The sequence below is a fragment of the Marmota monax genome, unplaced genomic scaffold, assembly GCF_021218885.2.
Source record: "Marmota monax isolate L192 unplaced genomic scaffold, Marmota_monax_Labrador192_F-V1.1 WCK01_AAM20220418_F8-fsc00217, whole genome shotgun sequence".
Classification (NCBI taxonomy): Eukaryota; Metazoa; Chordata; class Mammalia; order Rodentia; family Sciuridae; genus Marmota; species Marmota monax.
Window position 1 is genome coordinate 1,272,859 of NW_026692031.1, and position 21,079 is coordinate 1,293,937.

The following is a 21,079-nucleotide window of genomic DNA, read 5'->3' on the forward strand; positions in this document are numbered from 1 at the left end:
TGTTGAAAGGCGTACAGGGCTTTGTATTCATGGTCTTGAACAGTGCACACCAAGAGGCATAAAATATGAGCAAGCTAGTAGTTTTATGTTTTCTAGCAAAATCACAATTTAAATGAGTAAAAAGACACAGGTGAATTAATTTATATATTTCAATGAGACATATGCTGTATTATCATTTCGACGGGTAATGGCTTCACGTGATCATTCACACGATCAAAACAGAAAATTCATGCCAAGATGAAAGTGTGCATTTTAATTGGTCTTCTTTAGTAACTAGATTTTGGTGGTGGAGGTGGGGGCTTGTCAGATCTGATTAGATCTTCATTGTTTTTCTGGGTGCTGTGGATAAAGAGGAGGAGCCATCTGCCAACTGTTACTGTTTGCTGTTACTGCCAACTGTGCTGACACTGAGTGTCCTCTGTCATCCCTAGTTCTGTCATTGCTAAAAAATGTTCACACAGAGAATTTCCCATTTTAACCACTTTCAAGTGCACAGTCCGGTGGCATTAAGTATCTTCACAAAGTTGGGCGGCCATCACCATCATCCAGAATTCCTCATCCTCTGAAATGCAGACTCCATATTCAATAAGTAACAACTACCCTCCCCCTTCTCCTAGTCCCCGGCCACCTCATTCTACTTTCTGTCTCTTTGAATTTGATCACTACCTCCTATATGTGGACTCATATAGTACATGTCTTATGGCGACTGGCTTCTGTCACTTGACATTGATTTTAGGATCCATTCATTGTGTAACTACATGTCAGAATTTCTTTCCAAGGCTGAATATGTATGTGCTGAATTTTATTCACCCATTCATGTGTCGATAGATATTTGGGCTTCGTCAACCTCCAGGCTATTGTGAACAATGCAGCTGTGTACATTGTTCACTAAGAGTCCCTATTTTCAGTAATGTTGGGTTATACCCAGAAGTGGAATTGCTAGAGCCTATAGTAATTATATGTTAAAATTTCCCACAGAGGTTGTGCCATTTTTGAGTTCCACCATCCATGCAAGAGGGTTTTGATTTCCCCATACTTTTGCTAACATTTGTGATTTTCTTTTTATTCTTAATAGTCATTCTGAGTGGGTATGAAGCATATTTCATTATGATTTTAATTTGCATTTCCTTAATGATTAATGGTGTTGAATATCTTTTCATGTGCTTGTTGGCCATTTATGTATCTTCTTTAGAAAAAGCCTATGCAAGTTATTTGAACCTGTTTTATTTAGTTTGTCTTTCTATGATTCATTTGCAAGTGCCTTTATATATTCTGGATACTAGATCCTTTTGAGATATATGATATTTTCTCCTGTAGATTCTCTTTTAACTTTTTTGTGGGGCGGGTGGCAGTTCTGGGGATTGAACTCGGGGGCACTCAACCACTGAGCCACATCCTCAGCTCTATTTTCTATTTTATTTAGAGTCAGGGTCTCACTGAGTTGCTTAGCATCTTGCTTTTGCTGAGGCAGGTTTAGAACTCATGATCCTCCTGCCTCAGCCCCCTGAGCTGCTGGGATTACAAGTATGCACCACTGCATCTGGCTTATTTAACTTTTTTGATAATATTCTTTGTTGCACAAATGTTTTTAATTTGAAGAAGGTTGAATTTATCTACTCATATAGAATTGCAAGGGGTCTTGAATAGCTAAAACAATCTCAAAAAAAGGACAAAGTTGGAGAACTTTTACTTCCAAATTTCAAAAACCTACTGCAAAGCTACAATTAGAAACAAAACCAAACAAACAAAAAGTATATTTTGGCATATATGTAGAAATGTAGACCAGTGGGACAGAATTAAGAATCTGAAAGCAAACCTTCCTATTTACAGTTGATTGATTTTTAGCAAGGGTCCTAGACCATTTAATGGGGAAAGAATTGTCTCTCGGAGAACAAATGAAAACCTGGGTTTCCACAGTTAAGAATGAAGTTATTCACACAAGAATAACTCAAGGTGGATCAGTGCCCTACATATAGAAACTAAAACCGTAAAACTCTTAGAAGAAACAGTTGTGAATCTTCACAACCTGGGATTTGGAAATTTATTCTTAACATGGTATTAAGAAATATCTTAAAATATCTTATTCAGGATGTTTTTTTAAAAAATTGTTTTTAGTCAGTTGCCCATTTTGTAAGGCTTGTATTTTGCTGACACTAGAAATCAACCTACCCAAGCACACACACCGGTAGCCCTGTGTTCCAATCTGCTGGCCGTGAAGGGGGCACCTGAGCTGGGTACAGTGTCCTCCCAGTCACCGTGACTAGGCTGTGTACCTCCTCACAGGTGCAGAGGCTGGTGCCCAGGGAGACTTTACTCTTTGGTATTCATTTCTCTCCAGGGATTAGCATGCTGCACTGGTATTTGTCCTTAACCAGAGCGACCATGATATTTATTATGTACATGATTTTCATTCCCCATACCCACATGGAAATAAAAGCAATAAAACAGAAATCATCCCAACATAATCAGGCTCAGGACAGTCTTAAAAATATCTCTAAGAACAATTTCTGTGGTCCCTGGCCATCCAGGGACCTAATTTCATCCTAAATGAAATTGTTTCAAACAAACAGCAGCGAATCTTAAGCTGTGAGCTTATTGGTCTCTTGGAAATTAAGCTCCTAAAAATCATTTATTCCACTTCTTCTATTCCAAGAAGTAACCTGTTTCTTTCCACTTGGTCATTCTTTCCAGTATTATGCATCTTATAACGAGCACCTGAGATCCCCTGGCTATGTCCACCACTTCTGTACCTGGGGGTCAGGGGATGGGCTGTCTCCAAATATCATAAAACAAGATTCCTGAGAGAGGATTTTGCATTTCTGGAGAAAGATGAACCATAGGTGTTGGCTTTTACTATTACATATCTTTTACTATCAGAAAGAGATCTCCCACTATCAGACAAATCTTTCATGTTTAGGTTCAGCTAAGAAAGTAGATGAAACAAACTTTTATTTAAACTGAGCTTCTAAAAATATACAAAAGTATATGCCTTACCTAGAGAAGTATATCTTACTAGAGAATTTAAACCCTGTTGAAAATTATTTCTTAATTTCTTTGAAAGATATCCTGTTTCGTGTTGTAATATCAGAAATAGTCCTTTCTTTGACTTAACTGACTCATTCACTTTGTATTATTAATAGTTTAAATGAGCTTTCAAACTATTAAATAGTTTAGCTAGTTTAACTCTACCTGTGGAATTTGTTTCAAGTTAATAATGATTCAGTGTTATGATCTGGAGAAAGTATTATGGGCAACCAGGGTAATAGCTGATCAGGGATTATCTATATACCCATGAAAACATGCACCTCTGAGCTCAGGATACAGAGGGGTGTTTGGGGCAGGAAAGTACACCAAATTTTCAGGCATTTCCAAATGTTTACTTTTAAAGGGGTGAATTCTTCTGCTCTTTAATTTTTCTCTGCTTTCAACTATAGTCATCGTTGACATCTATGGGGTTCCAGGAAACACAACCTCCCAACACCAGCAGAACAAATCTTAAAGATGCTCAAGTCTGGGATAAGGAATAGTTTTGCATAGAACTTAAAATTCTTTAAATAATCACTAGACTTCTTACAATGCCTCATATAATATGAACATTATCAAGCATCATTTAGGGAATACTGACAAGAAATGTCTTTACGTGTTCAATATCGACAGCATTTCTTTTTCCGAATAATTTTGATTGTGGTTGGTTTAATCTGTGGGTGTGGAATGCACAGATACAGACGAATGACTATATCTGCTTTTTCTTAAACAAGTCTAATGCTGGGTATAATACAGAGAAAGACTGTGGGTGTGTTTCACCTGAGGTCTTCCTTGTATTTTATTCACATGGACCTAAGTTTCTTCCAAAGGATGTTTGAGTGAGAACCTTTTGTGACCCAGAAAATCAAGATCTATTTTCCCTAGGATCTGAATCCTTAGTGTCCAGGATAGTCCCTCACCTGATTTTCATTATTAAAAATTTCTGAATTCTTTATTGACATGCTTTTTTATATCAGTTGATAGTGGGGATGGGTAGACTATTTCCTTTCCTTGTTCCTCTCCCTGTCTGCGTACGCTTTTTAGAGGTGTAAGGGATTGCAGAGACAGTTCAGTCCAACCAAGTGTTAAGAAGAGAGAAATGAATCTGTGCATCTAAAGTTGTCCAGACAGCTTTCCTATGAAGGGGATGGCTGTGGTCAGCAGACCGGTGCATCTAAGAGAATTGATTGTAACACCTCCGTAGCTATGACGGTGTTTCCCTAGGTCCAGATGAAAACCAGAGACCAACAGGCATTTGGGGAAACCAACAGTGTGATGGAGAAGAATCCAAATGGACAAACAGAGCCAGAGAGATCTTAGATACGGGAGGAGAACAGGAGCCACCAATTTCAGTGAGCATTCTCATTCAAATTCAGTGTGCTGTCACAGTTCCTAAGATAAGAAAGTGCTTCTATGAAAAAGCAAAAAAAAAAAAAACAGCACAAGAAAGGTTACTGGAAACATAAGGGAGAAGCTTCTAGAGGACTCAAGAATAGAATCCACCAACCTATCATCTAACAGAAGCTATAGAAAGAAAAGAAACGGGTGGGAATGATGTCATGTTGAGAGACAGAAGAAGATCTCCCTGAGATGCAGACGAAAACCAGGTTTTTGGCCCTTTCTCCCCACTCCCCTCAAAACAAAGTTCAAAAGCAATTCTAGATACATCATGATTAACTGTCATGACTTCAAGGTGAGATGAGTGAGGACCCTAACTCTTTTGAAAAGAGAAGGAAAAAAAAATTCCATAATTTCTTGCAAAGGAAAGAGAATCATACTGACTCTGGATTTCATTATCAAAACGCTGGATGCTAAAGTCAAAAATAAAATAACCCTTAAAATCTGAAGAAGAAAGAATTTGAATTCAGTTTGGCTGTATTTCTGAATTTTATCAATCCAGTGAGAGGGCCTACACTCATATATTTTAATAACATCTGTATTAGCTCATTATTCATTACAATAGTGTAATGCCTGAGGCAGACTACTTTATCAAGAAAAAAGAAGTTTATTTCGGCTCATGGTTCTTGAGGAGCATGGTCGAGGGGGGCTGTATCTGGTCAGTGTCCTAAGGTGGCACAGGGCGAACATGGCAAGAGACAGGGAGCGGGTGATCGGGTGTGTGTTCAAGTCTGTCTCCTGGGGTTCCACCTTAATGACTTTATCTAATACTAACCAATTTCTTAAAAATAGAAAAAAAAACAACACTGTAATCAGATTAGGTTTCTCCTCTCTTAATGACTCCGATTAGGGTTTGAATTTCAGTATGTGAAGCCTTGAGGGACACTGAAATCATACTCAAATCATAGAACGTCTACAATAATCTGTCAGTAATGTTTATACCGAAACATTCAATGGATTCAAGGAAGCAGGCAAATTGAGATTTTCAAAGTTGCCAACAGAGAGTTATTTAGGGAAAAGATGATCCATAAAAAGTGTAAAATAAAGTGTTACAGACAGAAAATTGCCCTTCAATTATGAAAGCTTGATGGAAGAAGTTGACCTTTTCTCTCCTGAGGGCTCCAATCTGCTGTCCACTTTGGTAGTGGAAAATGTTTTCTAAGATTCTATGAATGCTACTGTCGACAGGATTCAGAAACAACCTGCAGACAAAGCACAGGAGGCTGATTTTATACTTTGGAACAGCTGGGCACAGTGGCACACACCTGTACTCCCAGTCACTCAGGGAGGCTGAGGCAGGAGGACTGCACTTTCAAAAGGCAGCCTCAGCAATTCAAGGAGGCCCTAAGCAGCTTAGCCAGACCCTGTCTCAAAATGAAAAATAAAAATGGGTTGGGGGATGCGGTTCAGTGGTTAAGTGATCCTGGATTCGATCCCTAGTACCATAAATAAATATGAAATTTAGAATAAATTGCAATATTGTCTCTCAAAACTTAATTATTGGTGTACACTTTAAAATATAGCATAACTACCAAAACATCAGATAATGGGCTACAAAATAGTTTGGGTGTATCTCCTAGAACTCCTGTGGTAGAGGTTTGATCCCTAAGGTCGTATGTTAATGGTATGTGGAGGTGACATTGGGAGGTGGTTAGGGTTAGATTAGGTCAGGAGGATGAGGCCCCCATGATACCATTGGTGGCTTTATAAGGAGAAGAGAGTCTAAGCCAGCACACTTACTGTGTGGCTACATGATGCTCTGAGCTCCCTCAGAGTGATGCAGAACCCTCACCAGCATGAAGGCCCTCCCCAGTTAACTAACTTTCTCTCTCTCTCTCTCTCTCTCTCTCTCTCTCTCTCTCTCTCTCTCTCTCTCTCTCTCTCTCTCTCTCTCTCTTCTTTTTTCTTTTTTTTTTTGTATTAGGGATTGAACTCATGGTTGCTTAACCACTGAGCCATATCCCCAGCCTTTTTTTTTTTTTATATTTTGCTTAGAGTCAGGGTCTTGCTGAGTTGCTTAGGGCCTCACTAGTTTGCTGAGGCTGGCTTTAAACTCTAAATCCTCCTACCTCAGCCTCCCAAACCACTGGGATTATAGGCATGCACCATCATGCCTGGATAACTTTAAAAAAAATTTTTTTAAATTTTATTGGCTTTTTAAAATTATTCATGGCAGTAGAATCTATTTTTATATAATCATACTATCATGGAATATATCTTATTTTAACTAGGACCCCTGTCTTGTGGATGTACACAATTGGTAAGATTCACTTTGGTATATTTATATGTGTACATAGAAAAGTTGTGTCAGATTTATTCTACTGACCCCAGTTAACTTTTATTCTTTATAAATTATCCTGTCTCTGATATTCAGTTATAGCCACTGAAAACAGAATAAGACATGAGAGAATGTAATTTGTTAATTTCATAGATATGGTCTCAAATCATTAAGTCAGGACATTAAGATCTATTCAAGTCATGAGGGCATGATTTAAAATTATAAGGTCAGATGCCAGAAAAGGAGAATGGTTTTCAATCTTTTTAACAGTGGTTGTTTCTGAGAAGACAGAGTGGGGTCGTCTAAAGAAAGGGCCTGGGTTTCGACAAAAGAACATTTTATACTTTCCTTACATATTGTTAGTCAAGTGCACGCACTGTTATTTCTTGCTTGTTTTGAAGTTTACCATTTGTCGGTGGTTATTAAACATAGATCACTGCGGCTTTCTCCTGCCCTACTGGTAAGCTCAGTGGTTTGGGTGGGTCTGGGAAGGTTTAAACTGAGCATCCTGGGATGCCGCCGCCACGCTCTCCTTCCTGCTGTCTTTGAGGACAGGCCTGCCACGCACACCCTGGACCCCAGTGACCTGCTACCTTCCGGATGTGCTTCATGATCACCCACCACCAACTCTATATAGAACTTTCCTGCTCCTCTGGTCTCTACCTGACCCTTCACCAATTAATTGTCCTTCCCCCTTTCCTTAATCTCCAGGTCTCAAAAAAGAGAAATCTACATTTCTTACTTAGTTTCTGGCAATCTCTTCAATTTTCGACATTGCCACACCCTGAGCAACAGGATTTACCTCTTCACGACCCCACTGTATCATTTATAGGAAACCTTGCTCATCTTCCTTTATCTCCTGTGTTTCCAACCCAAAACTTTGCTTCCTATTTCTTTCATTTTTGATCCCTGACCTCATTTTCCTCAAATTGTGGGAGACGGAGAACAAATCCTATTGGACTCCCCAGTTTTTTTTATGATTTTTTTCTTTCAAATTTTGAGATTTTGTTTCTGTGATCATTTTAAATGAATCACATCATTCACAATCATCAAGGTAATGACCTTATATAACAGCCCAGTAGTGGCATCTGTTTACCTCTCACCTGCGTGGAGGTGCTCAGCACATCTAGTGCCCAGAAGGTCAGGTTCAATCAGGTTGTTGAGGCGGTGTCTTTTACATTGCCCTTGGGTATCTGTGGAGGTTTTCATTCAGGGTTATTATTTCTCATAGCATGGATGTGATGGAGCCGATGCTTTCTATTGTGAATATCTGGGATGTTCCCAATATCTGGCTATTAGGAATAAAGCTAAGCCTCTTACTTTTAATATGTTATTTTTTCACATAGAGATCCATGACCTGTTATTACATGCAATCAACTCTAGCTTCTCTTTTAAATTAACAGCTTTACGGCAATATAACTCTCCCAATTAAAATGTACACCTCAGTAGTTTTTAGCATATTCATACAGTTTTGACATTATTGCCACAATTAATGTTGAGACATCTTCACTGCCAAAGAAACCCTGTACCCACTAATGATCACTTTCCATTTCTCCCCAATGCCTGTATACTGTGTGTCTAGGCAGCCACAAATATACCTCTATTTTCTGTGTTAGCCAGCTTTCTGTCACTATAACAAAATACCTGAGATACTTCACTTATCATGAGAAAAGGTTTATTTTGACTCACAGTTTTAGAGGTTTTCAGTCCAGGATTGACCCCTTTGCTTTGGGCCTTTGGTGGCATCTCATGGCAGGAGTAGCAAAATCTCAGCTCATGGCTGTGGAGTGAAAGAAAAAAAGAAAGAGACCAGGGTCTCCTTTGAGGAAGCACTCCCAATGACCCAAAGATCTCCCATCAGGTTCTACCGCCTCCCAATGGCACCCCTCTGGGAAATAAGCCTCTCCAACATGGATCTTTGGAGAATACTTAGATTTAAGGCACAGCAGACTCTATAAATTTACAATTGTGCATATTTCATATAAGAGGGTTCAAATATGTGTGAGTGTTTTGGTTAACATTTCTTTCATTTGCACTAATGTTTTCAAGGTTTATTCACATTGTAGCCTGAATCAGTACTTCATTCCTTTTTTATTTGGAGTAATATTTCCTTGTTATATTGTATTTCACTTATCCACCAAGTTGATGGATATTTGTATTGTTTCTACTTTTTGGCTACTGTGAATAACATTGCTGTGAGCATTCATGTATAAGTTCTTGCATAACCATATGTTTTCATTTCTTATGGGTATGTATCTAGGAGGGGGATTTCTGAGTCACATGATAATTTTATGTTGACCTTTTTAAGGTACTGATAGAATGTCTTCCAAAGAACCATGACCATTTGCATCTTGACTAGCAATGCCCCAGGGTTCCAGTTTCTCCACATCCCTACTAACATTTGATGGTGTCTGTTTTTGTTATTGTATATTGCAGCCATTTGAGTGTGTATGAGGTCGTATTTTGATAAGCTTTAAATTTGTTTATTTTGCATTTTCCTAATGACTAGTGATGTTGAGAATGTTGCCATATGCCTTCATATATTTTTTTTTTCTGAAGAAATGACTATTCAACTCTTTCCCCCCACTTCTTAATTGGGTTCCTTGGTTGTTGAATTACAGAAATTGTACTGAAATTAATCCCATTTCAGATACATGATTTAAAAAACGTTCTCCCATCCTCTGGATAGTGTCGTTTAATTCTGCCAAAGTCAAATTTGCCCGGTTTTAATCTTATTGCTCACCAATGTAGTGTCACATGTATAAAATACTTTTTTAAAAAGACAGTATGAGAGTTGTTATCATAGTATGATATTTAGCGTTCACAGTTATGGGCTTGATTCAGTACCACCGGAAAAGTTACTTCATCCTTTTCCCATTTCCTCATGTTTGTAAAGGAGCATCCGTGTGTCTATCTGTAGGACTGTTGTTAGTGTTAAAAGATAAGTGCAAGGCACAGTGAACCATTATTCCTGGAACATAGTGTGTGCTCAATAAAAATCACTATTGTTAATACTATTATATTTGGAAAGTTCACTTGGGAAGCATGTAAGAAGCTGATTAGTTTTATGGGGCAGAAATATTAATGGTAGTTTAAGTTTAGCACAAAGAAGAAAAAAACATTATTTAATCCAACATCGTGAAGGTTTATGCCTATGTTTTCTTCCGAGAGTTTTTTAGCTTAGGTATTTGATCTGTTTGGTGTCACTCCGTTATATGGTGTGAGGGAGGGCTCCATCGTCATTATTCTGCGTGCGGACATCCAGCACATTTGTTGAAAGGGCTATTCTTTCTCCATTGAGTTTCCTTGGGAGCTTTATCAAAATCAATTGATTATTTCTGGACTCTGGATTCTATTCTAGGCCTCTCTATATCAATACTGTGCCAGTACCACGCTGTGTTGACTATTTTAGCCTTGTAGTGAATTCAAAGCACAAATTCTCTAGCATTTTTCTTTCATTTGTCTCCAACACAAAACTTTTGGTTTTGTTGATTTTTTCTCTATTCTTTATTAATTCTGACTGTAACCTAAGTGTTCCTTGGATTTGGTTTGCTCTTTCCTCCTTACAGTTTTAAGGTGGAGCGTCAGGATTCTGACTTGAGGGCTGTGTTCTTTCTCCATAAGATGCTGGTAGCTACAATTCCCCTCTGGATGGTGTTCCTACCTCCCGCTCCCTTGACTTCTTGTCACCTTCTTGCTCATTTTCCTCCCTTTCCATCTTCCTGCTCCTTGGTGACCCTTCTCTGCTTGATCCTTCCTGAAAGAAGCCAGACAACCCGTGGCTGGGGCTTGTGCTGAGTGCCTAGTGGTACCGTCTCGCACACCCTCCCTCCACAGCAGCCCCTGTGAAGAAGGGGGGCTTATCACCTCCACTTTATCACTCATGCACCTCAAATGCAGAAAGTTTAAGTAACTCGTCGAGTTCTTTTAATAGTATAAATCAGATTCGGCATTTGCTCTTCTCCTTCCACTCTCTCCCTGGGGGAGTTCTGTAGGATTTAGTGCTATTTTTGTATGGATGACATCCCTGTATCTATCATTAGCTTGTAGATCTCTGCTGAGCTTCTAAACGAAAGCCCCGTCACCTACCAGATGTCTCCCCCCCTGCCCTGCAGGCCGGACCCCTCTGCAGCTCCTTCCTGGCCACTACCTTGTCTCCAAACCTCCTTCCCGTGTCTGCCCTTTGGGTAATAACGCTGGCTCCTTCAGACTGACTCCCAGATGCCAGTTTACACCAACTTCCTGCCCTGGGATGAATGTTAGTGTTATTTCCTGTATTTGTTCCTTTCCATAAAATCCTTTCTTCTGACGGACATGCTTCTCATTCCCCAGCCATCTGGTGAGTTGCCTCCCGGGCTCCAGGCAGAATTCGATGTCCCACTAAGTTCTTCTTGAGTCCTTGTGTGTAATTTCATGATAGCATCCTCCACATGGGGTGTAATGTCTCCATTCTTGAGGTTTTCTGCTATCTACTGCTAGAAGGTGAGCATTGAGGTTGCATAGTGTGTAGAAGGTATTGCATAAAGCTTGTGAAATAAATGAATAGTTCTAAGGTGAGGGAATATTATTTACAGCTGGAATAAGACTTGTTTGAGAGAGAGGTCATTGCAGAGTTATTGCCCCAGATCTCCCTCACAAATGCACATTAAACATTAGTCCCACCAGGGACATTATTCCTGATATCCCAGGTCTGATCAGGTGGTTCCTTTAGATCTCTCTTTTGCAGAACTAGTAGTGAGATATATATATATATATATATATATATATATATATATATATATATATATATATCATCTCACTCAGGATTGTGGTGCTCGGGATTGAACCCAGGGCTTTATGCATACAAGGCAAGCACTCTACCAACTGAGCTATACCCCCAGCCTGTGATGTACATTTTTAAATATTTGTGAAGTTATATTTTTTATTCCGTCTGCTCCACTTGATTCTGAACTCTATGAGTAGACACTGCGTAGGTCTCACTTCTGCACAGTTGTCTCCTGTTCCTTCATCCAGAGCCTGGCCTGTAGCCAAAGCTCAATTGATATTTATCTGGACAAATGAAAAACAGTCACCATGATTCTTTTTATGTTTGGTAGTTGCTATCTCTATTTTGGTTGCTAGTTTTATTATGGAGATGCCTTAGCACCAAAGAGAAATGCTCACATATTCAGCAAACTCATAAAAAAAGCAAATCCCGTGGACCTAGAGATCTTTGGGTGATATTGGGATATGGGGCTTGTTAGGACGGGTTTTCTTCCAGCTAGATTCTTGGACTCAGTTCTGGAGTTAAATAACCATAATACTAAACAAGTCTGAGTGAGAAAACCAGATTCCAAGCCTCACTTAGAGAATGCAGAGAGGACCTTCCAATCAGATTCCAAATGCCACTACTTGTTTTTTTTTTTTTTTAGATTTAACTTATATGACAATTTATTTAATTTGTCCCAACCCTACACTCTTGGGTTGATCTTGATTATTTCATGAGCATTGAATACATCAAACTCTTCATCAGGCTCTCTTTTAGTCTTTTCTTGTTAATGAACTTCCTGACACTTTTCTATTTCTTCTTTTATCATAGATGCTTCTGCAGTTTCTTTGTAGTTCTAGGATTCCAAAGTATGCACAAGAACAACTGAGGATTTGATGGAGCTAATTTGTAGGCAGATGTGCGTGTTGAAAGCAGAAGACGGGAGGTTGCAGTCTGGACTTTGATCTGACATTCTGTCTGCCAGGAGATTATATATATATTCATTGCCTAAACCCATTTCCTCCCATTGTTAATTATGTTTAATAATTTTTACTGGACTCTGAAAATGATTTTGCTCAGCAATGCTTATTATTATTCCATAATTACTCTAGGAATAGAAAGGGGAAAATGAGTACAATGCTTGTCTGCAGAAATGAATGGATTCCAGGATTCGAATCAGATTTACCTCTCGGTCTTAGTTTAAAAAATGTGAAGATTGCTTATTTCTCTGTTTTCTGCATGTTATGTCCTTCCTTGCCAAAGAGGAGACAGGATAAAAGATATTTGATGGTTTATAAATGAAAAAAACACATGCACAATTCCCATGGACCAGGGTTCAGGTTTGTAATGGAGGGAACTTCCATTCTACTTAGTTTTAATGACTGCTAATAATTTTAATGACAGCGAGCCTGGTGATATTCCATTCCTTGTGATTCTTAAAAATAAAACACATCATTTTAGGTTTGATGAATAAAACGACTATCCAAGCTTCTTGGTTAATTTTTAAGTCTTTCTACATGGTGGTGATAATCTATGCTTGAGTAATGTCCAGGAAACCATGACCAGCCCTTTCTACAGACAGCCTGTGGCTGGCCTGGCATCCATAGTACCTTGGTTGGTGGCCCAGTCTTGTTCCTCACTGGCTGAATAACACTGTAGTCCTGAGCCCTTCTGTGTTTCCAGTTTCAGCATTGAACATCAGAAATAGTGACACCAGCTTCTTCGAGGTGGTGGGATTTCATGAGTTAACATGAACTCTCAATAAATATTAAAAGCTTCCTCATTCCTCCCTCCCAGTATAAAAAAAAAAAAAATCACACATGCTGTGTGTGTGTGTGTGTGTGTGTGTGTGTGTCTTCAGGGCATTGGTGAATTTCTCATCTCCCCCCATTGCCTATTCTTGATTCTGTCCCTCTTGGGCTGACTCTGCATCTCCTTTTTTTTTTTTTTAAATTTCTTACATATATGACAATAGTGGAGTGCATCACAATCATAATTATCCATTCACAACGCCATTTTTTGTAACTCTGTATATAAAGTATGTTCACTCCAAATTATGCCATTATACATGAGCTCTTTATTATTATTATTATTATTATTATTATTATTGTTTTGCATTACAATTCTTAATACACCTTTATACCACAATTCACCATATCTCTGATTGTACATAAGGTATGTTGACACCAAACTCACATCTTCATGCATGTATCTTGTATAATGATGAGGGTCTCCTTCCACCATCCATGCTATTCCCCTTCTCCCTTCCTTTCCCTCCCACCCCTATTCCCTATCTTGAAGACTCTGCATCTTCTCCCTGAGCAGAGGGTCTGTGTGTGACGAAAGTTGCTCAGAGTCGAGATCCAAGAAGGAGAAAGAGACTGGTTCCAGTTAGCTCCTGCGCAGATGAGCTGCCCTGTGGGAAGCTGAGGACTGGCCAGATTTATCGAATCTAGAATCGTGGATGTTTCTGAATGAGATCTCCTCTTAGGCTGGGAGAGCGAAAGCAGAGTCAGAAAGAAAGCAAAGGCACACTGTTCAAAGTTGGTCTTTTATAAATTAACTCTCTCCCACACCTGGTTCCTTTGCTAGGTGTCTCCGGGTGGACGGTCGGAGCCCCCCAGCAACATGCCTGAGCAGAGCAATGACTACCGGGTGGCCGTGTTTGGGGCAGGGGGCGTTGGCAAGAGCTCCCTCGTCCTGCGGTTTGTGAAGGGCACCTTCCGGGAGAGCTACATCCCGACGGTGGAAGACACCTACCGGCAGGTGATCAGCTGCGACAAGAGCATATGTACCCTGCAGATCACCGACACCACCGGGAGCCACCAGTTCCCGGCCATGCAGCGCCTGTCCATCTCCAAAGGGCACGCCTTCATCCTGGTGTACTCCATCACCAGCCGCCAGTCCCTGGAGGAGCTCAAACCCATCTACGAGCAGATCTGCGAGATCAAAGGGGACGTGGAGAGCATTCCCATCATGCTGGTGGGCAACAAGTGCGACGAGAGCCCCAGCCGCGAGGTGCCCAGCAGCGAGGCGGAGGCCCTGGCGCGCTCCTGGAAGTGCGCCTTCATGGAGACCTCGGCCAAGCTCAACCACAACGTCAAGGAGCTCTTCCAGGAGCTGCTCAACCTGGAGAAGCGCAGGACCGTGAGCCTCCAGATCGACGGCAAAAAGAGCAAGCAGCAGAAGAGGCGAGAGAAGCTCAAGGGCAAGTGCGTGGTCATGTGAACGCCTTTCCCCGAGGAGCCTCTGCTGTCCCCCCGGCCTCGCCCCTTCCCCACCCCACGTGAACCGTCGTCCGGGCAGCATGTCCGATGCCCACGTGTTGAACATTGCACCTGACCGAGGCCCGCCCTAGCGTCCTGAAGAAGGCATCCCACACCCCCACCAATAATGATGACAAGCCACCCTTCCGTGGAGCTGCCAGGCGGTGACCAGGAAAGCCAGCACGCTCAGCATCCCAGGGAACTGAGGGAGGTGACAGTCATCTATGAGGGCGGCTTCTGCCATGAGGAGGTAGGAAGACCCATACCCTTCCAAGCAGGAGGAGCTGGGAGGGCTGAATGTCATCTACCGGCACGAAAGAGAGCCAGAGCTACTGGCACCAACTCCAAACCAGCCATTTCTCTCTGCTCAGAAGTCAGTTACATCTTTGGGGGGAGGAGGGAACGATCAGGCAGAGTTCGTGGGAAAACCAGTTGGTCCAAAGTGAACCACGGTGGCTCCCTTCCATAGATTTTTAACTGTATTAAAGATAAAGTAAGACAGCCTTCCTCAAAGGATGTGCATTCTCAGTTAATTCCCACCTGACCCTACCCTAAAGGGATGTATTCACCTCCTACAGACCTAGTGAGCAAGTGTCATGTTAACTTACTACTTATTATTTATTTTCACATACAAGGATGAGTTCACTAATAGCACACTGCTGTGTCAGAAGTTCTTCGATTTTTGAGTAAAGGTATTGTGACATTGTTATTCAAACATCGCAATAATGTTCCTGTGTTATACTTTGAGGGTTTTAGAATGTGAAGTTTCTTTCCTTTCGCCCGTGAGGGCTATAACTTCTACCCCTCAGATTTTAAATTCAAGCAAATAAAGTAGCTATTTTTAGAATAAAAAAATTCCCCCTCCCCTCCAAGATTTTTGTTTTCCTCTTTAATAACTTGATCTGTACCCAGCTGGGTAATAGCCAACAAAGGCCATCCAGTGACCAGAAGCACATCATTTTTCTAACTGACGTGAACATGTATATGCTACACTTTGCACCTTCATGAAATATTTTGCAACAGAAGTTGTTCACTGTGTTTTTGATGACCTATCCAAATCAGGACTGTATTCCTGGACAATGCATTTAATCAATAGCAAACTCTTGCATGTTCTATTACACACATCCTTAAAGAGCTGTTCAATGCAGTGTCCACCCTAGAAACCATGGTCCTCTTCTCTTAATGATTGTGTGTGCATCCTTAATACTTCAAACCAAATTCCAGCCACTGGTTCCTGCAGGAGGCATGGGAGGTGATGGTGTCTGTAGACAGGCTGGCTGTTCTGTCCTGGGCAGAGCCTACTCAGCTTAACCATTCTGCCATGGTGGTTGGGCTCTGCTTCTTGAGAAATTCCCACAAAGCCTGAGTTTTCCTGTTTTAGTCGGCAGAATGCATGCCTGCCCCAACTGGTGGATCATCCTCTTGGCCATCTGGGCAGGCAGCAGTACCACGCTTCTTGCAGACAGGGTCTTCTGGATGTTGGGCATCAGTGCCAACCCCAGGCAGGGCTTCCCAGCTGGAGATGTTACACAAACTGCCTTCTGCACCTGCTATTTTGATGACCCTTCCTATGCAGGGTTTCCTGTCACAGCCACATAGACACCTTCATCCTCCAAAGCATACTTGTGCTCTCAGTATTTCCTAGTTTCCTTTAGTCCTTTCTTATTCAATTCCCTTATCTGGTCTTATCCCGGGGCTCTACCAGTGACTCTCCCTGGTGATGTATTTAGTGTGTAGGAGGTGCCTTCGAGAATCTCTTGGCTTCAAGGTCTTACCATCTCTTTGGGATTCTAGAAAAAAATTCCCTTGTCTTTACCTGGGGAAATGATCATGCCGAGAAAGGGAGCCAGCAGGGAGCTCAGATAATTGGGGCATTTCTAGGCCCTCTTTAAATTCTTCATACAGGTGCCTTCCAAAGGCCATTCCATGGTATTCCATAACATTCCCAATGAGATCTCGTTGTTGGATATTCTGGAACATGTTTTTCAACATGTCCCTACATAGTTTTTCCTATTCTCAGAGATTATTAGTTTGTCACTCGAATGTGAAGGAAATGGAAGAAGTTACAGAACTTTATGGCGAACGGGGATTGTCCAGAGTTGGGTGTGTTCTTTCTAACAGTAAACTATGATCTTTGCCACCAGCTGTCATGTTAATAAGGCGTTTATTGTGAATGCTTCCTGCCAAGTGTCCCATTTCCAATTCCCACCCAAAATGAGTCAGGATTTCTTTCCTTGGAAGCCAATTTCTCCATGTTTGAGTGCTTGGGGCTTCATCAATTTGAGGAGCTTATAATTCTTGACAATCTGAGCTCACTCAGGATACACTCCATTCCTTTGTTCTTTGCCTGAGGGTTTATAGAGTAGGAAGAAAGGAAGCCTTCATCCTGGGGCTCCATTCTGCCATCATTTTTTGTGAACCCAGCTGAGGATGGTTATATCATCCTCGTCTTTCAGGAGCTCCCCAACTGACTTAGGACTTGAGGGGTTAGTAGCACTAAGCAGGTGGATTTCAACATGTGCTTGTTCCCATCCTCAAATATGGAGTGGTGATTCCTGAGAATATGTCCTATACTGCACATGGGTACAGATGTTTTTTAACCCAGTCCTAGAAAGTTATAAAACTCAAAATATTGCTTTGAAGATGGCACTGTGGGATTACGCATGGGGCTCCATGAGTTCCCTTCTGTCCCCACTGGTCCCCTCTCCATCCAGTGACAAGCCATTGGCATGCATACAATGCAGCAAGACCAACGCAAGAGCAATATTGAATTGTTCACTCTATCTAAAATTATATATATTATATAGTTTATCTTCCTGTGTTTTTGAAATATTAAAGTAGTAAACTGTACATATCTGTAAGCTAGTATATTTGTTTCACTGTTTGTAATATTTAAGAAAGGCTCATTCTTTGTAGAACAAAAGATGTACTCAATATTTTAAAAAATTGCTCTGTGATACTTTTTTTCTCCCCCAAATTTGTAATGTGTTGCACCTACATAAGCTCTCTGGAAATATCCATAACGAATGGGACACGTGTAAATCCCTGAAGATATCTTGGAATTCAGTAGCCCACAGATCGTCTGTAGACAAAGTATTTGCAGAGCATGACTTTTATATGTGTGGGATATCAATATGTATATTTATATTAAGGTGTATCTATTGTTACAATTCCATTCTCTTATATTTTATTTACTCTGCAGGTCTAAAAATCACCCTTGCATACAAGTTTCTAGTTGCAGTGATGTTCTGAAAATCAAGGAACATATTACAATAAAGTTTCAGATAATGACACCCTGGCTGGGAGGTGCTGATGTCTCTTGTCCGTAAGTGTGTGGTGGATGTGTGATGGTCTTCACTGGCTGCAGATGTGTATGCTGGCCAGCTTATGATGGGATGTCTTGGGAGACCTTGGGAATGGGGAAGTCCTGCTGATCCCTGTCACTGGGTGGAAATGAAGTTGATGTTTCACACAGGGACAAATGAAAGGGAAAGGGTAGAGGGGCCCACTTGGCTCAAAATAGGAGGGGAGAAAAAAACTGTTCTTTCAACTCTGCACCCTTCCCCACTCCAGGCTATGAAATGAGTTTGTGATAGAAAACCTACGTACCTTCTGCAAGGTGGGTGAGACTCAATCAAGAGGAGCTTAATGATCATAAAGCGTTTGAAGGTGTCGTGTCACATAGTGAGCTTTCAGTGGTGACAAATGAAACCAGCAGCCCACAGGACTCTACCTGGAAAGTTCACTGCAGTGTGAAAATCAATCTATGCAAGTAAAGAAACCACCAGCAACTTCCCATTTCTTGAAGCCTCTCTGTCCTGTTTTCTGCCAGCCACTCCCTACTCCAGTCTCTGTCTCCTTTCAATTCTTATCCCCCATCAGTGTCGCTACATTATTCAGAGTTTCCCGTTTATGCAGATAATTACAATTAGCAGGTCCCATTAGGCCCCATTAAAGGACATTCTGGTACTTATTAAACTTTAATGTGCAAATGAAGCACTCAGGGCTGGGATTCAGAAACCTCTGAGAAGGTGGGGTGGGACCTGGGATTCTGCATTTCTGGCAGGCTCTACTAGAGGCCCACAGACTGCTCCTTTTCCTTTTCCCAAATGAGAAACTGTTTTCCCTGTTCTTATTGGTGTATTATCATCATGTTGAACATGATGGTGAAATTTGTTGTTACATATTCGCACACACACTCCATACAACAAAAGAATTTGGCCAATATCATTTCTCTTTCTCTTCCCTTCCCTTCTCCCTTTCTTTCCTCTGCTGATCTTTGAATTTTTAGGGAGATCGCCCCCTGCCACACATGCACGCATCTTTCTTTTTTTTTTTTTCATTGATTTAAAAAAAATAAACCACAGCGGAATGCATTACAATTCTTATTACATGTGTACAGCACAATTTTTCATATCTCTGCTTGTATATAAAGTATGTTGATACCAATCCGTGTCTCCATACATGTACTTTGGATGATGATGTCCATCACATTCCACCATCCTTGCTAACCCCCTGCCCCTTCCCTTCCCCTCCCACCCCTTTACCCCATCTAGAATTCATCTGTTCCTCCCATGTTTCCCTTCCCTACCCTCCTATGAGTCAGCCTCCTTATATCAGAGAAAACATTCAGCATTTGTTTTTTGGGGGGATTGGCTGACTTCACTTAGCATTATCTTCTCCAGTGCCATCCATTTACCTGTAAATAACATGATTTTATTCTCTTTTATTGCTGAGTAAAATCTGGTTGTGTATATATGCCACATTTTTTTTTTAATCCATTCATCCACTGAAGGGCATCTAGGTTGGCTCCACAGTTTAGCTATTGTGAATTGTGCTGCTATAACCATTGATGTGGCTGTGTCCCTGTAGTGTGCTGTTTTTAAGTCCTCTGGGTATAGACCACAGAGAGGGATAGCTGGGTCAAATGGTGGTTCCATTCCCAGATTTCCAAGGATTCCTCCCTAGCTTCCACATGAGAGAGACAATGTAAACCCCTTGACCTTCAGGTTTGGCTTATTTCACTTTATCTTCTCAAGTTCATCTATTTCCCTGCAAATGATATAATTTTATTTTTCTTTATGGCTGAATAAAACTCCATGGAGTATCTTACCACCTTTTCTTCAACCATACATCTGTTGATGGACCCCTAGGCTGGTCCTATAGTTCAGCTATTGGGAATTGTGTTACTCTAAACAGGGGTATGCTTGGGTTGCTTTAGTGTGATGCCTTTAAACTCTTTAGTATAAATACTGAGTTTATTTTTGCTGGGCATAGACCTCTCTCTAGGAGCAAGGCTATAATCTACTTGTTTTCCAATTTTGCTGCACTTTGAAATCACCTGGAGAAGTTTGGCTGACTCCTGATTCTCAAATCTCTCTCCAGAAATTATGATTTAGCAGCTCAGAAATGTGGCATCCTCTCAGGGTATTTACAAGGCCCCAGGTAATTATGGAATCAAGTTTAAGAACAGCTGCTATTAGCCAAAGTTAATTGCAAATGCTGGCCAACTCCCTAAACCTCCCGGGGTAGTGTGAGGGAGGGGTTGCTTGCAAACCAAGTTCCCTCTCAGTGAATATTTTCCAGGTAGCACATTGGTGGTATCTGTATGAGGCTGTTGGTCTCTTCTATTACAGTATCTCCCAATGTCACTGAGAGAAAATTGTAACTCAGGCATAGAGTTGGCACCCACCTGTGCTACCTGGGAGGAACTACATCAGTGCCAGGTGTGAGGTGATGTTATTTGTCTTGGATCGGAGCTGTCACAGCTGTCTAGAGTGTCCAACCCTCACCCTGACCTAGTCTCAGTATGGCGCGTGCCCCATTCTTGGCAGGGACTCAAGTTCCTTTGGCTCCTGGGAATACAGAAGACCCAGCTGCAGTGCTACCTTGCAGCTGGGGACTATGTTTGCACGGTTCCTTTGACTCAAGGTACTAGCTCTGCCCAGCCAATGTGCTTCCTCACACTGGGCCATGAACGCTCATGCCTTTATATTTTCCCATTTCTGGATTATTCTCACTTACTTTCCATCTTCATTGACTTTTTCTTAAGTAAAAGAGGTTTTTATCCATCCTGATCTATCCCAAGTCTTCATGGACCCAAAGAGGCAGGCATCTGTCTGACATTTTAATACCACTTCCATTGCCAGAGTACCCTAGTTATCATAAGACTGCGTTCATTATTGGTTTCCCTTTATAACTCCTTAGTCTCTTTGCCGCAAGCAACATGGAAGGGGTTAGTTTAGGTCACAGTGTACTATTACTCAGCCATAAATGGATGGATCTGGAGACTATCACACTAAGTGAAATAAACCAATCCCACAAAACCAAAGGTGGACTGTTTTCTGTTAGACAGAAGCTAACCCA

General features: G+C 41.1%; 1 protein-coding gene across 1 annotated transcript in view; it reads left to right on the forward strand.

Annotated features, from left to right (window-relative positions):
* The window catches only part of Diras2 (DIRAS family GTPase 2), a 30,732-nt gene extending 12,721 nt beyond the window's left edge, over nucleotides 1-18,011 (forward strand). The window contains exon 2 of the mRNA XM_046453979.2: nucleotides 14,040-18,011. Coding sequence (XP_046309935.1) covers nucleotides 14,076-14,675 — 600 coding nt within the window. The 5' untranslated portion in view covers nucleotides 14,040-14,075 and the 3' untranslated portion in view covers nucleotides 14,676-18,011. The remainder of the gene's footprint in view (nucleotides 1-14,039) is intronic.
* The last annotated feature ends 3,068 nt before the right edge of the window (nucleotides 18,012-21,079 follow it).